Below are 14,451 nucleotides of genomic sequence, written 5' to 3'. Positions count from 1 at the left end.
AGACTATTTGGCTCAAAGAATTTGGTCTGTTTTTTTTTTTTTACAACACGTCACATTAAAAGCCAACAAATCTCAATCGCATCAACAGTTCAGAGACAGTGCTGGCATGTACATAGAGGCCAATCACCCCCCACCTTTTCTGGACATGTCCAGCAATAACAAGGAAATGAGGAGGACGCAATTTGCTTGTGACTCTTTGGACATTAATTAACTTTTGACGGGCTATCTGGGAAATATTTCAACCTGAGGTGCCCCCACTGTGTGTCTTCTTCTTCTTCTCCTTGTCTCTTCTTGAAAAAAGGAGACGGTACAGTTATCTTTGTATATTTTCCTCCGTGTGTGTTGTCACCTGTGCTATGCGGTGGTGTTGCAGCTTGATGACTCTGGACACGGCCATCTGCATGCTCCCGAACACAGCCACCACCTCAAGGATCTTATCATCGAAGGAAGGAGCACAGAAGATCTGCAACACACCAGAATCACATTCTCAACCTGTGAGCATGGATTGTGTCAGGGACGAGGAACTCGTGATGACACAACCTTTTGAATTCTGATCTTTTCATTCCATTTGACAATGACAAAAAGACAAACAAAAACATCCCCAGCTTTATCCTTTAATGTAATTGTATCAGGGGGGATTTATTTGTGAGCTCATATCTCTGCATGTCGTCTTTATTTATTTATTTATTTATAAAAATCTCCGCTCAAATGAGACATTCGCTCTGAATCAGAAACAGACTGTCGTATTGATTTCTGCGCACAAACTGCCCGTGAAAAGGTCAAAGCAATGAGGAGTCAGCGTCTGCACGAGTAAGCAAAAAAAAATAATGAATGCAGGATAGGTGACATTTCAGCGAGACTACATTGTCAATCAGGAGATGTGTTGTGTGGGGCCTCGGCCACTAGGGGGCCACCGAAAATGCATTTAGTACAAGTTGTGTGCTGAATTTAGGGTGAAAGAACAGCTGCTAACACGTTGATCCAAGAGAAAAATAACATCCTTTCCTTTATTGTAACGTTTTGAAACGGCTAATGAGGTTTTAAAATATCTTTTCAGATTAACTTGAACTCCGTGTGATAAAGAAATCAGCTGCAAAAAGTCTCAGACACACACAAAGTACTGCAGATCCTCACAAGCCAAAGAAAACACTTTGATTGTGAAGCATGCACGTCTGAAAGTTTAAAGTCCTCGCCTTGTTTCAGCTTCCTGCTCTCCAGTAAAGCAGTTACATAACGAGAAACGCACAAACTGTATGTGTGTGTCCAAGGGTAACCTCTGCAGGGGCTCACTAAGGGGTGTGTTGAGTTTGTGTGTGTGTGTGTGTGTCTGTGTGTGTGTGTGTGTGTGTGTGAGAGAGAGAGACTCTAATCCCTCTGCAGCCTTTGTGCTCTGAGCCTTAAACAAACAAGCAGAAATATCTCTGTGTCCATCCCTCCCCCTGCACCTCCAGGCCGTCAGGGTCCAGCTCGACCGGGGACCAGGGCCTCCTTTTTAAAGTTTTACACAAACTCAAACTAAAGAAGAAGAGCGGGAGAAAGAAAGTTAAGAGCTGTGGGCTTGTTTCAGACTTAAGCTTCCAGAAGAAAAAACTCCTCTTTTAAACTCCACAGGTGATCCCGGTCCTCTATCAAAGGCTCTTTCAGCCGGATGGATCACAACACGGAGGTCAGGAGGAATGTAGAAAATGTCAAAGTACTCACATCATCCTCCTTGGTGCCGCCCCAGAAGTTGGTCCCGCCCGCGTAGCTAGGAATGTTTAACACCGCGATCCCCTGAAGGCTGGGCAGCGGGATGTACTGACCGTCACACTGACAGAGATGAAAACAAAAGTTAGACTGGAGGCCGTTATGAAGGACGCAAGGAAGGTGTTTTTAACGTTTTATGCATAGGAATTCTATGATTCAGTCACAGATCATTCCCAGTCTTTTCAGGGGTTTAAAGTTACTGTTGTGCTTGAACTTTTTGGAGTGTTTAGAGAATAATTTGTGCTTTTTTTTCCACTCAAACTTTAACCTCAAATTTATGACACTTGCGTCAGGAGAGAGTGTTGGGATGACACCCTCTTCTAACGCACTCCACTCTTTTCACTAATTGGTTGGGCTTGCAGCTCTCTGATTTCCAGCAGATGTCTTTTCTTTTACATTTAGGACTTTTGGAAAACTCATACCAATTAGAGTCCAGCTTTGTTAATATGATTTAACCTTTCAGCAAGTTGTCCCTGCTGCCCACCCCTCACCTCGAGCTGGACCTTCTGCTCCAGGTTCTTGTAGGTTCTCTGCAGAAGCTCCTTCGTGCCCAGAACCCCGTACCACATCATGTTCTTGGTGCGACTCCTGTGTGGCGGGAAACAGAATTCAGGGTTTTATGGGGTCGTAATAAACTGCAAATGCCGACATCAGAGACTGAAGAGAATCTGTCCTCCTCTCCCTACTGAGCGTGCATTATAATATTCAAAGTCCCTGTTACCCTGTGACTAGGGAGAAGATTTATCAGCATTTATCGGCTAAAATGATGTAAAAGTGATGTAAAAAACATCAACAACAAATGAATAAATAACACGGAGACTCGATGGCTGAGAATATTCCTCATGGTGGAGGAAACGTGTCTGACCTGCATTTCTCTGGATGCTCCTCCCGCTTGTTGTTGAACTCCAGCGAGATCTTTGCATCCAGGCCGATGCCGAAGTAGTTGTTCATCACACACTTCTCCATGTAGCCCTCTCTGGGTGAAGACAGTCACAGATAAACGGTCAGTTAAGATGAAACTCTGTCCACAAATATACTAAATAAATAAAGGAACAGACAGAGCGAGACACACAGAGGGGGAAACCTGCTCTTACAGTGAGTCGAGGTCGGGGTCGATGAAGGGCGTGGCACCAAAGGGGTCGATGTTAGCGAGCAGCATCTTGCTAATGATGGAGCTGCCGGCGATGGAGGCAGCCAGACCTGCTCGCAAACCTGCAAGTACAGAAAGGAGTCTGTCACAGGAAGCTGGAGGGTCCAAGCGATCCTGTACAAGTCATCTTCAGCATTGACATACTCTGTGTATGTGTGTGTGTGTGTGTGTGTGTGTGTGTGTGTGTGTGTGTGTGTGTGTTTACCAGGGCAGATGATGCGTGTGTTGAGCACAGGCAAGTTCTCCTTGCTGGTGGTGAAGGGGGTGATAGTGAAAGAGCCGCAGGACTGTGTGCTGCGGCTCACCCTCCTCTCCGTCAGAGAACAGGGACTCTTTGAAGCTGCACACACAGAGAGAGAGAGAGATAATTGCCATGCCTTTACGCTTCTCAAACATGTTCTTTAGGTCAGCAGATGACAACATGACATGACTTTTTAATGTGATAATACCTCCTATATCCACCAGGGGGCTGCTGTGAGTGAGCAGGAATGCTCACTGTTTGTGAGGAAAGCAAATGTTCCAGTCTGTAAACCTTTCTGCGTTCTAACCTCTCTCCATTTTTCAAAAGCATCTCCAATATTGATCCTAGTTTGAGCACGTTTCTGCTCGTGGAGCTTATTAGAAACATGCAGAGGCTTTTTAGGTCGGGTACGATCACTTCTATCTGAACCAGTTCTCTTGCCGGCTTCCATCGCTGCAACACCTGTTGGTTTGACCTGATAACTGCTCTCATATCCGGCAAACCGAGGGGCGTCCAAAACGGCGGTGTGGGGGGTGCCTTAAAACCGCCTACCTTCTCTGGTCCAATCAAATCCAGAGCATTCAGGACCAGAATCTAAAGTTAGAAGGAGGACAACGACACCTGGTCTGATTGCGTTCCTGTGCATGAGCTGCGCCTGATTTTTCAGCCGAATCTCAAATGAAGAGAGTTTCAAAAAGACTCTGGTTGACTGTTCTGTGTGCTTAGTTAAAAGCTGTTACACAAGCACGCTCTCTCATCTTTTTTTCGCTTTCAGCAGTTATGCATTTTTCCACGTGAATGCACAATGACAGAGTCTGAACATTACGTGTTAGCCACATAACAACTTTGCTCACGCTGACATCACGTGAATCCTCGGCGGGGCAGCAAATACATGCCGCCTTGGCACACTTAAGAAGGCTTTTACAACATTCACTGCTTCGGCCCAAACCTGCGAGGAACAATCCTCTACTTTCCTCGGTGCGTTTTGTTGCTTTGTGTCCAGGTCAGGAAGGAGTGAGGACACGAGGAGAGGACACAAAGCAGAGGGTTTGACTGATACCTCCAGCTCTTCCAACTGGCTGGAAAATGTGTAGAAGGAAGGAAGCAGGGCCGTAATAAACAGGAAGAACTTCTACCCCAAAGACAATAACATATCCTGTGGCTGATGCAACACACACACTCACACAAGGCACATTAGACATTTACACCCAGAAACACACACCCACAAATGAACCTGCAGATGCATATAAACAGGCACAGACACACACACACACAGACTTTATAGCTGCCCGGGCCACCACACTCATTTATTATTAAAAAAGCTCTCCTTCGCCTCAGACGGTCGTGCACACTGGAGACGGAGAGATAAACGGCTCAAGCTGCTGCAGGAGGTGGAATAAGGCAGGAGTGCAGAGCTGCTCGGTGCACTCTCCACTCTAATCCTTCAGTTTATTTATGACAGGAAACATGATTTGCGTCAGCAGCGCTTTCTTTTCCATTAGCTATGTGTCTGGTTCTGTGTGGTGCAGAGAGTGACACATCCACAAGGGGGCGACACGGGAACTCCAGTAGGATGTCAAACAGCATCTCTGCACCTCTTTGATTCTTTAGTGTTTGAATAAGACAGAATAACGGCCTTTACATGCTTGTCTATCCTCATGTTTCAATGCTCAGAGGAGAGAAAAAAAGTGTGTTTTCTAAAGATTGTTTTTCAGCATGTTGTCATTAATTAGATAAGATAACTCTGCCTTAAAAAAATGATTTTTTTGCCTGTGACTTCCTGTGTTCTTGCAGCCAGCCTCAAGCAGACACTCGATGAACTGCAGGATTTTGCGCTTCTGCATCGGCCACATTTTTCAACTTGGAGGTTGCCGCTTGGATGTGCGTCATAGTTTGTTAGCTCGATGCTAACACATAATGCACGTGAATAATGGGTTTGTAACTCCGGTCACAGATTAGAAACAGAGCATCCTGAGGCTGTTTGTGCTTACATGGCAGTGCTTCGAGCTCCTTCGTGTCCTCGTCCCTCTCGTTGTCTCGATTCTCCTCCTCGCTGTCCTTCCTGAACTCGATGGGAGACGGCAGCTCGGTGTCGTCTGTGTGCGAGTTCTGCTCGTCAACCACTAAAAAGAGAGGAAAGAAGGGAGATACAGGAAAGTTCAGTTACATCATGCCGTTATTTTTAGTGATGTCATTTACCAGAAGGTCCTTACGTTATTTCAAAATAAAAGCATGGTTGAATTCAAACAGAAAGTAATCTCATTTTATGCCAGCACAAAAAGATGTTTATCTGAGTTTGTCATGTAAAAGTGACTTATATAAATGTAATTAGATGTTTACGACTAAGATTGAGCTTGTGCACTTCCATAGCAACAGACAGAATACCTGAGAAGTGATTTATGACTAAACTAAATCTGATCCTGATCATGAGAACATTTTAAGAAGTATGCCTTTCTTGACATGTTTTTGCTTTCCTTGTACAGAAAAGGTCGGTTAAGCTGTGACTCCGGTTACCTCTCTCGGCCTGCTCGATGATCTGCCTCACAGCCTTCTTCAGACTGTTGGCCCGGAGCATCAGCTGCTCCCTGCTTTTGAACAGCTGGTGCTGTGAGCGTCCTCCTCCTCCTCCTTTCTCCGTCTCCTCCTCCTCCAGCTTCTCCTTCAGCTCCGTCAGGCTCTCCTCGCTGGCCTCCTCCTCTTCCTCGTCCTCCTCCTCCTCCTGCTCCTCCTCCACTATAGGAGGGGTGGAGTGTGGAAGCGGGGGCAGAGCCTGGCACTCTGCGTTGAGGGTCTGCAGGAGCGAGTCCATCTTCTCGTTCAAGATGGCACACTGAGCAGAGAGGAGGCAGAGGGCGGGGAGTGAGGAGAAATTCAATAAGAAGGGAGCGGCCCTTCAGCACAGACGGATGATGGAGGTTGACTGAATCGTTTTGGAGACTTACTTTGAGAGACATGGTGTCGCACTCGTCCACGTTCTCCGTACTTTTCTCGTACACTTTCCCCACTTTGGCAACAAAATCCTTCACTGTTTCACACAGGATCCTAATACACAATAAGAAATGTTAACCACATGTATAATCATAACCTGCTGCCCTGTCTTTTTCACTGATCAGTATTTATCATTTACAACACAGCCTACACCTCTGCCTTTGACTCAATGCAGTTTGATACAGTATTGACTGCAGGTGAAAGTCCTGGTCGGCAACAGAGGAGAAAACTCTGTTGATCCTTCTCCTGTGTTAATGACTAAAGAACAGACATGCCTGGCCCTAACCCTCTGCCGTACTTTCAAACCTACATATATGTAACCATCGTTTCAACACGACTTTAAAGACGCTTGTATTTCATATTTTTATGACGGTGCAACGTCAGTGAGGAAAGAGTAGAGTAGTTGAAATTCGCTGTGATGTAGTGCTGTAGTCAAGACCACACTAACAGAGACCAGAGTGCTCAGAGACTGAGACAAGACCAAGACATTTAGAGATTGAGACGAAGACATTTAGGGATCGATATCGAGTCAAGACCAAGACAGGGCGAGGCCGAGATAAGACCAAGACCATAAATATCAATGAGAAATCCTCATCCTGTGTGCAGGGGGCGTGTCACTCTCTTAGACCGTTACACCGGGAAGGTTTCGTCCGTAACCGAGGAAAAAAAAATCTAAATGACATGGAAAATATCCTATCAGTGGTGGTCTTGACCAGTCTTGATTTAAAATCCGGAGACCGAGTAAAAATTGTTCTGATTCCGAGACAAGACCTTCAAAACAGATGGCAGATGGGTCTTTCATCCCATCTGCCGTCAGACTGTTCGGACTCTTTAACAGCATCACCACTCATATCAATAATGCTACACACTGTGTGTGTGCTTTTTAATTATAAGTCTTTCCACAAGTGGAAATGCACATACCTGGTATTATTCTATTATTGTATTTTTTCATGTACAAATGTTTGATTTTTATCTTTATTTTTAATAATTTTATCCATTTTTCCTGTTTTCTTGAGCTGCTGTAATACAAAAATGTCCCCCATGGGGGATCAATAAAGTTTATCTTTATCTTTATCTTAATCTTTAAAACGTGGTCTTGAGACAGGTCTGCAGACCAAGACCGATTTGGAGTACTACAACACTACTGTGATGCATATCTTTGCCAGGTTTCTGTAGCTGGTTATTTCCTCCTGTTATTGATTCTGGTCAGCTTGTTTGTGTTCGTGCTGGTTTTGTTAAAAGCTCTTACTTGGCAGAGGAGATGACCACAGAGTGCTGCTCTGAGTTTAGGATCTTTGTGAGGTGAGCAGCCACTGAGTCTTCATAGGCTGCGATGTGAAGCTGGAGAGAGAAAAAACACAAAGCATGACTTCAATACATGGACACTGTGTCAGTGAAACAGCATTAAACTAGAGTTCTCTTTTATTTGAAACTTCTCTCTTCTCAGTATTTGAAACATTGCAAAAATAAAGAAATGTATTCTATAAGAAAAACAAGTTTTTGCTGTGGGGGTGGGGGGGGATTCCTTTTCCTTCTTCCAGTTGTGGACCTGATCTAAGGTGAAGCTGAACATAAACTGTCAGGCACTATTTCCAGGATATTTTCTCGGCCCCCCTCCTCCTCCTGTCGGCCTGTCTGGGAGCCCCGCTGGGTCCTGATTGTGTGTGCTGATGCATGTGAATATCTGTCAGCTCCTGTCGGTTACCTGGCAGTCGTCGGCTCCCTCAGGCGTGTTGGGGCAGCTGTGTTTGGGTGGGATCTTAATCTCGTAGGTCATGATGCTCCAGCGGTCCAACATCTTGGTGCTGGCCCTCTCCAGCTTCTCCAGGATCTGTGGTAGCTGGGTGTCATCGTCGCAGGACGGGCCCCATCCCAGCACCCGGGCCAGGTCGTTCCCTGTGCCCAGAGGCAAGACCCCCAGCTGGCACTGGAACACAGAGAGAGAGGCAGAAGGTTAACGTGGAGGCAGGAATACAGGCCGGCAGCGTGAGGTTTGTGTGTGTGTGTGTGTGTGTGTGTGTGTGTGTGTGTGTGTGTGTGTGTGTGTGTGTGTGTGTGTGTGTGTGTGTGTGTGTGCACGACTGTTATCTCGTGTGTCTTTATGTAAGCGAGCCAGGAGCAAAGGCACAACACTGAACTGACACAAAGGACAAAAGACACATTTTATCTTTATGAATCCGACTACCTCCAGATGACAAACTTCAAGCCAAAGCAGTAGCTCAAAATGTGCAAATTTTGCAATGACAGTAGGAGACCTCCCTAATGGGGCCCCATCTGACAGCAATCACTTGTTGTACTGCTAAGCATCCCATGTATTACGCCTGTAAAAAAAACAAAATTGCTCAATGAAAATCACTTAAGGATAAATAAGAGCTTTCTATCTGCGAGTGAAAAAAGAAAGAGGAAGAGCATCGGGACACTCATAGATATAAAAGTGTTTGGAGGGGCCCCCGATTCATTTTTGAAGAGGGCCCCGACAGACTCCAGAATCACCACTGGACATAAATAGATTCATCACCTCTGGATCGGGATAAGTATCATATCCCCAGAGTCTTACAAATCAACAGCTGACTTATGTTTATCTTGTTACCTGTTTATGAAGGTTGAGTTTGTCGATCTCCGAAAGGACCCAGCCCACACTCCCATCGCCTCCACACACCAGGATCCGGAAGTTATCAAACTTCTGAAAGAGGCGCAGACTGACAAAAACAAACACACATCAACACATGTTCACTTTTTCAGTGGGATCAGATTCTAACTGTGGAAGGAAGCTGCTTGGTGGATATGTAAAACGTTTGACTCTCATAGGATTCTGTTTTGTTCTCCTCACCCGAGATGAGGCCCCCCGTTGACCAGGTCAAAGACCTGAGCCGGGTTGAGGAGCTGCTTGAAGCGTCGCAGGAACTTCACTCCCTGGTTGTCTCCACTTTTGGAGTTGACAAAGACGAGTAGGGGGCTGGCACAGGACGGGGGGCAGGTGGCTTTCCAAAAGCCTGAGGAGAAATCAAAACAGAGGAGGAGAAAGTGAAAATCTGTTGATCTCTGAGCACCCAAAAACAAAGTGTACATCAAAAATATAATTAAATGGACTCCTTCCACAGGTAGAATCCAAAAGAAAATACTAGGGGCATGAATCAGAAAATGTGTGCTCAAACAGGCCGTTTGGAGATTTTCCCTTCATGACATCACAAAGGGCAGTAACCCCTCCCCCAGGTGGGTGACACTCCCACAGCTAGGTGTTTGTTCTGCCCTCTGAGTCTGCCTTCTCACCATAAACAATAGGGCATGGAGCGAGAAAGACCGAGCCGACCCAAGCCCTTCCAGAGAGGGGGCGTGGTCAGACACAGCTCATTTACATTTAAAGGTACAGACACAGAAACAGCCTGTTCTTAGCAGGGCTGAAATAGAGGGGTTTATAGGCATGATCAAATACAGGATCAGAGTGGATTTAGAACAAGAAACTTCACAGACATTTTTTGGGGGGCTCTGAGCATTATTTACACTGGTTGAAAAGGAGGAGAATATGTCCCTTTAATGTATTTTTACATACAATACACAATAAAGAACACATAGATTTTAAAGCCCCTGTAAAAAAAATTAGATTTAAAATTGGCTTGACTGGCTTGAAAAATCCTCTGTAAAGTCTAACTGTGTGAGACTGAGCGTCATAAAACACAAGAAATAACACACGGTGTCTTGTAGAGCACACACACACACACACACACACACACACACACACACACACACACACACACACACACACACACACACACACACACACACACAGACACACAGACACACACACACACACACACACACACACACACACATAATATGTCAATGCTGAAGATGACTTGTACAGGATCGCTTGGACCCTCCAGCCTCCTGTGACAGACTCCTTTCTGTACTTGCAGGTTTGCGAGCAGGTCTGGCAAGAGGTTTCTGTGCGCGCAGCAGAATCTGAACACCCCTCACTGTTGACAGCTTCATGCATACTAGAGCTTCAAAGACATGTGTGTGTGTGTGTGTGTGTGTGTGTGTTTGTGTATGCAGCAGTATACTGCTGGCACTCCCTCCTCTGCATCCTCCTTCTCTTCTTCCTCTCTCTATCTATCGCCCCTCTTCGATTTTCCTTTTTTCTGTGATCTTGTCAGAAAAGGATGAACTGAGGGAGGGGGGAGCTGAAGAAGGGGGGGGGGGGGGGGGGGGTCACATCGCACCAGCACGTGCTGCATCCCGCCTCCCAGCCAATTACAACCAAACTCCCCCGCTTCCCAGCATGCATTTGGGCAGAGGGGGTCCTGGAACGTGATGCAGATGCAGAAAAACAGAGAAATAAGGGATTTATTGTCTTTCTTTTCCCCATCTCCTATTTTCTGCTTGTGTCGTATTCTTCTTCCATTTACATCCGTCCTCCTTTTCTCTGCCTCTTTGTTTTAAATCCATCGACCAATTAGCCGCTGCCAGTTATTCATAGACCGAGTGCGCAGTGTGTGGATTGTATGAGTGAGACCGAGTAATCTAATTATACACGCTAATCTGAGTCTGACTCTCAGGTGCAAATCTTCATATGAAACCACACACACAAACACACACACCCACATGTATATATGTGAATGCATGTATGAAACAAAGAGTCTATGTTGAACAGAGAGCCTGCAGGGAGCCTCAGGGTGCTTTGCAGCCAGCTGCAGAGCTCTTCTTCTGTGGTGTCTGCATGTCCGTGTGCTCTCACACACCGTGACAGGATAAATATGTGTGTCTATTTTTAGAGATAGTTTGTAGGCAGCTAATCATAATTCTTCTCACACATTCTCGTCTGAAGATGCTCATCTGTTTGAAGCTCAGGAAGATGGGGAACGGTTTATTTTTAGCCTCCTCACTGTGCAAGAAAAAGAAAAACTAGAACGATGTCTCTCTCTCTTTTTTTTTCTCTCTCTCTTTCTCTCTTTCTCTCTCTCTCTCTCTTTGACAGTTTACTTCCTGGTCTATAAAAGACGTTAGTGAGGTCCTTCTTCTGATGATACAGAGGACATATTGTTTTCTAACCAACACATAAACTGATGAAAAATGAATAACTCAATTAAAATACCGTTTTCACAGGCAAGCGTGAAAAGTTCAAGAGAATTTCAGGAGGACTGCCTCTCAAATCCTCCTGACCTGGCTGTTCACACTTGCTCCTCATGGCAGGAGACTATCCCGGTCGGACAAGAGAGTATGTGGACGGGGTCTCCTGAGGTAAGACGAGACGTGAGCAGAACGACGCAGAAGTGGACGACGAAGCAGCAGAAGTCCTCTATACAACTATAATGAGAATATTTGTCTTTCTATCAATGCTACGTGTAGTTGAACAGAATCTCAATGTGAACTAAAGAGTGGAGAAGAACATACTGGAGAACAGGAAACATAATGCAGCAGGTTCATTAGAGCACGGAGATGGTAGAGGTGGCGTGCAGACAGTCTACGGTCGTGCAGCGATCACAGGGAGCATCTATGTTTTCCTTTTGTAAGTATAGTCAAGGGTGGATATCTCACTATTGGGGGGGGGGACAACTAACAGGATTTTTTTTAAAGAGCAATTCCTAAGGGGGACACCAAAGTTGCCATAAAAAGTGCTGTTCTATCAAGAAAGCCCGAACAAACTGGTATTAAATGTATAAAGAGGAAACGCTGGCCAGACAGGCATCTCCCTGCAGATAAAAGAACGTGTTTAACTCCAGACTGTGGTCTGTGGCTATTGCCAGTCTTATTTCAACAGCAGTTCCCGTGTTTTAATGTTTTTGAGAATTTTAACACGTCCTGAATCTGCAGAGTGTTAGCGTTCTAAAGACACCTTATTTGTGCTTGTGGTCCAAACGGTTCAAGAACAGTGTTCACTTTCCTCGGGGTATGTTTGGAGGAAGTTCGCGATCATCACCAACTTGTGCCGCTCTGCTCCACAGAGACTCGCTGTAGTAGGTACATGCGCTGCAGTGTTTGGGGGGAGGATTGTCTATTTGTCTAGGATCGGGGGGGTCCGGACCCCCGTGATTTGCGCCTATGAATATAGTGGAATACTAATTAACTGATAAGAGGTTTATCTATTTCCTTATGCATTTCGACAGATTTTGTCCTCCAATTTTCGACAGAAGGAACAAATAATGAGGTCCGGTGCAGAGATCGATTCTTCTCGAACAGACAATAACCAAATTGTGTTTTTCTTCTTCCTGTCCAGCTGTTCTCCTCCGCGTCATGGGAGAAGAAGTGTGAGTGATTAACAATGAGGCTGATTGGACACTGATGCATGAGTGTAAAATTAACCCCCCCCCTCCCCCCTTTCTCCTCCTCCATGTGACAAAGTGATAAAACATCAGCCCAACATAGGGGAGGAAATCTCTTTCACTCCTCTCTGAAATGAAACGACTGCTCACAGGTGATGTCTGACATCGACCTTTGACCCTCTGAGAGTCAGCATGATTGCATTGTGTCTGTGCGTGTGTGTGTGTGTGTGTAACCTTACCCATCTCTCCCTCCACTTCTCTCTCTCTCTCGCTTCTTTCCCTTCTTGTATCCTTTTTGTCATGTATTTCGTATAGTTTTGTAATGTCTTCATATTCGCTGGTTGTAGTCTATGTCAGTTGATATTTCAGTATTTTGCAGTATGTGTTGTTTTCTCTTTACTGTCCTTCTTCTCTGTTTTGTTTGTATGGTCTAGGACTTGTACTGATTTCACAATTGCACGATAAAAAAAAAAAAAAAAAATTCAAGAATCTGTCGCCTTGCCGACCTTAGCTGCACCTACCGTCTGAGTCGATGCTGTTGAGCGCGGTGGGGGGGATGATGGAGACTTTGCACTGACCGAGAGGACACTTTCGAGGGTACAGATCCATACAGGCTGTGTGCACCTACAACAGCAAAAACAACAACAACAACAACAATGAGGACAGGAAAAAACCATGAACAAAAATCAAAACAAGGTGTAAGACTACAGCCTCCGTTATTACGACATAAAGATATGAGGAACTTAAAGAAGCAGACTCATAAATAATGACACACCTTTTGAGAGGTTTGTTTATGTTATTTACATTTTTACATTTAGTGAAGAAAAGAAGCTGATTCAAACGGTCACTCTACAGTACCGTCGTTGAACAGACACGTTAAAGTCGTACACACACACACACACACACGCGCGCACATGAAACTAAAAGTTCTTACCATAGCTTTGCACCAGAGGCAGCGCCAGTCCTGCAGCCTGAGCACACTGCCGCACGTTTTATCACACACGGCACACTTGGCACTGACAGGCAGGTTACCTTCCAACCACTGATGAGGCATCGCGATCTGTGGGAACAACACACACACACACACACACATTTCTTTATTCGATTAGTTAGCTTTTTTATATTTTTTACTTTCTCGCCCTCGATGACTTTCGGCTCTACGACCCTTTTCAGATATGTTCCCAAAAGTGCTGAAGCTGAGCTCAGCCGTCATCACGTCTTTGTACATCAACATTGATTCTGCGCTGGTGTTTTCTATTGGTGTCCCAGTCTGTGAAGCACGGCACAGCGGGGAGCTCCACATACACACACAGTCAGACATACACACACACACACACACACACACACACACACACACACACACACACACACACACACACACACACACACACACACACACACACACACACACACACACACACACACACACACACACACACACACACACACACACACACACACACACACACACACACACACACACAGCGCTGCTCTCCCTCGCTGGCTCAGCTAAAGCCTCTGTAACGCCTCTGTTACTGCCTCTGAAGACGGGACAGAGGGGACGTCACTACATCCTCACATTACGCCTCTGCAACATTCAGATTAAAGGCGAATCATCACAGAGGCATAAATATCACAGCTTGAATATGGCTTAAATATGGCTTTTTTAAATAATAATTCTTTATTTATTTATCATACTATGCACTGGCAGAGCTAGTATTTTGTACTGTCATCAATGAGTAACAGCTACTTATGCACATGGACCATCCATACCACTTTTTTATCCTGGCTATGTATTGTGGGCTCATGTTTTTTGTATGGGTGGGATATGTATGTATATATGTGTTGTGTTGTGTGTTTGAATGTATGCTGGCTGCTGGAACACCTACATTTCCCTGCTGGGATGAATAAAGTATATCTTATCTTATCTTAAATTTTCTTACAAATTCTGCTTGTTCCAAATGTCACATCTTAAGATAAAAAACATTGCATCGCTTACAGGTAAACAATTCAACACATTATTGGTGTGTTTCACAGAATTTTCTAGTTTCTTTGCTTTGCCCAAA

General features: G+C 45.1%; 1 protein-coding gene across 9 annotated transcripts in view; it reads right to left on the bottom strand.

Annotated features, from left to right (window-relative positions):
* dgkh (diacylglycerol kinase, eta) overlaps window positions 1–14,451 on the bottom strand; it is a 60,400-nt gene that overhangs the window by 9,692 nt on the left and 36,257 nt on the right. For all 9 annotated transcript variants that reach the window (XM_065961980.1, XM_065961979.1, XM_065961978.1 and 6 more), the window contains 15 exons: window positions 13,320–13,445; window positions 12,907–13,009; window positions 8,956–9,118; window positions 8,716–8,824; window positions 7,831–8,052; window positions 7,375–7,466; window positions 6,080–6,179; window positions 5,652–5,967; window positions 5,129–5,260; window positions 3,102–3,236; window positions 2,841–2,958; window positions 2,612–2,722; window positions 2,238–2,334; window positions 1,702–1,809; window positions 350–463 (listed from right to left, as the gene is read on the bottom strand). In XM_065961980.1, the coding sequence (XP_065818052.1) occupies window positions 350–463; window positions 1,702–1,809; window positions 2,238–2,334; window positions 2,612–2,722; window positions 2,841–2,958; window positions 3,102–3,236; window positions 5,129–5,260; window positions 5,652–5,967; window positions 6,080–6,179; window positions 7,375–7,466; window positions 7,831–8,052; window positions 8,716–8,824; window positions 8,956–9,118; window positions 12,907–13,009; window positions 13,320–13,445 (2,046 nt within the window). The remainder of the gene's footprint in view (window positions 1–349; window positions 464–1,701; window positions 1,810–2,237; window positions 2,335–2,611; window positions 2,723–2,840; window positions 2,959–3,101; window positions 3,237–5,128; window positions 5,261–5,651; window positions 5,968–6,079; window positions 6,180–7,374; window positions 7,467–7,830; window positions 8,053–8,715; window positions 8,825–8,955; window positions 9,119–12,906; window positions 13,010–13,319; window positions 13,446–14,451) is intronic.

Source organism: Labrus bergylta, chromosome 13, assembly GCF_963930695.1.
Source record: "Labrus bergylta chromosome 13, fLabBer1.1, whole genome shotgun sequence".
In the NCBI taxonomy this organism is placed as follows: domain Eukaryota; kingdom Metazoa; phylum Chordata; class Actinopteri; order Labriformes; family Labridae; genus Labrus; species Labrus bergylta.
Note: the sequence above shows the minus strand (reverse complement) of the source record. Positions and strands in the feature narration are given on the sequence as shown.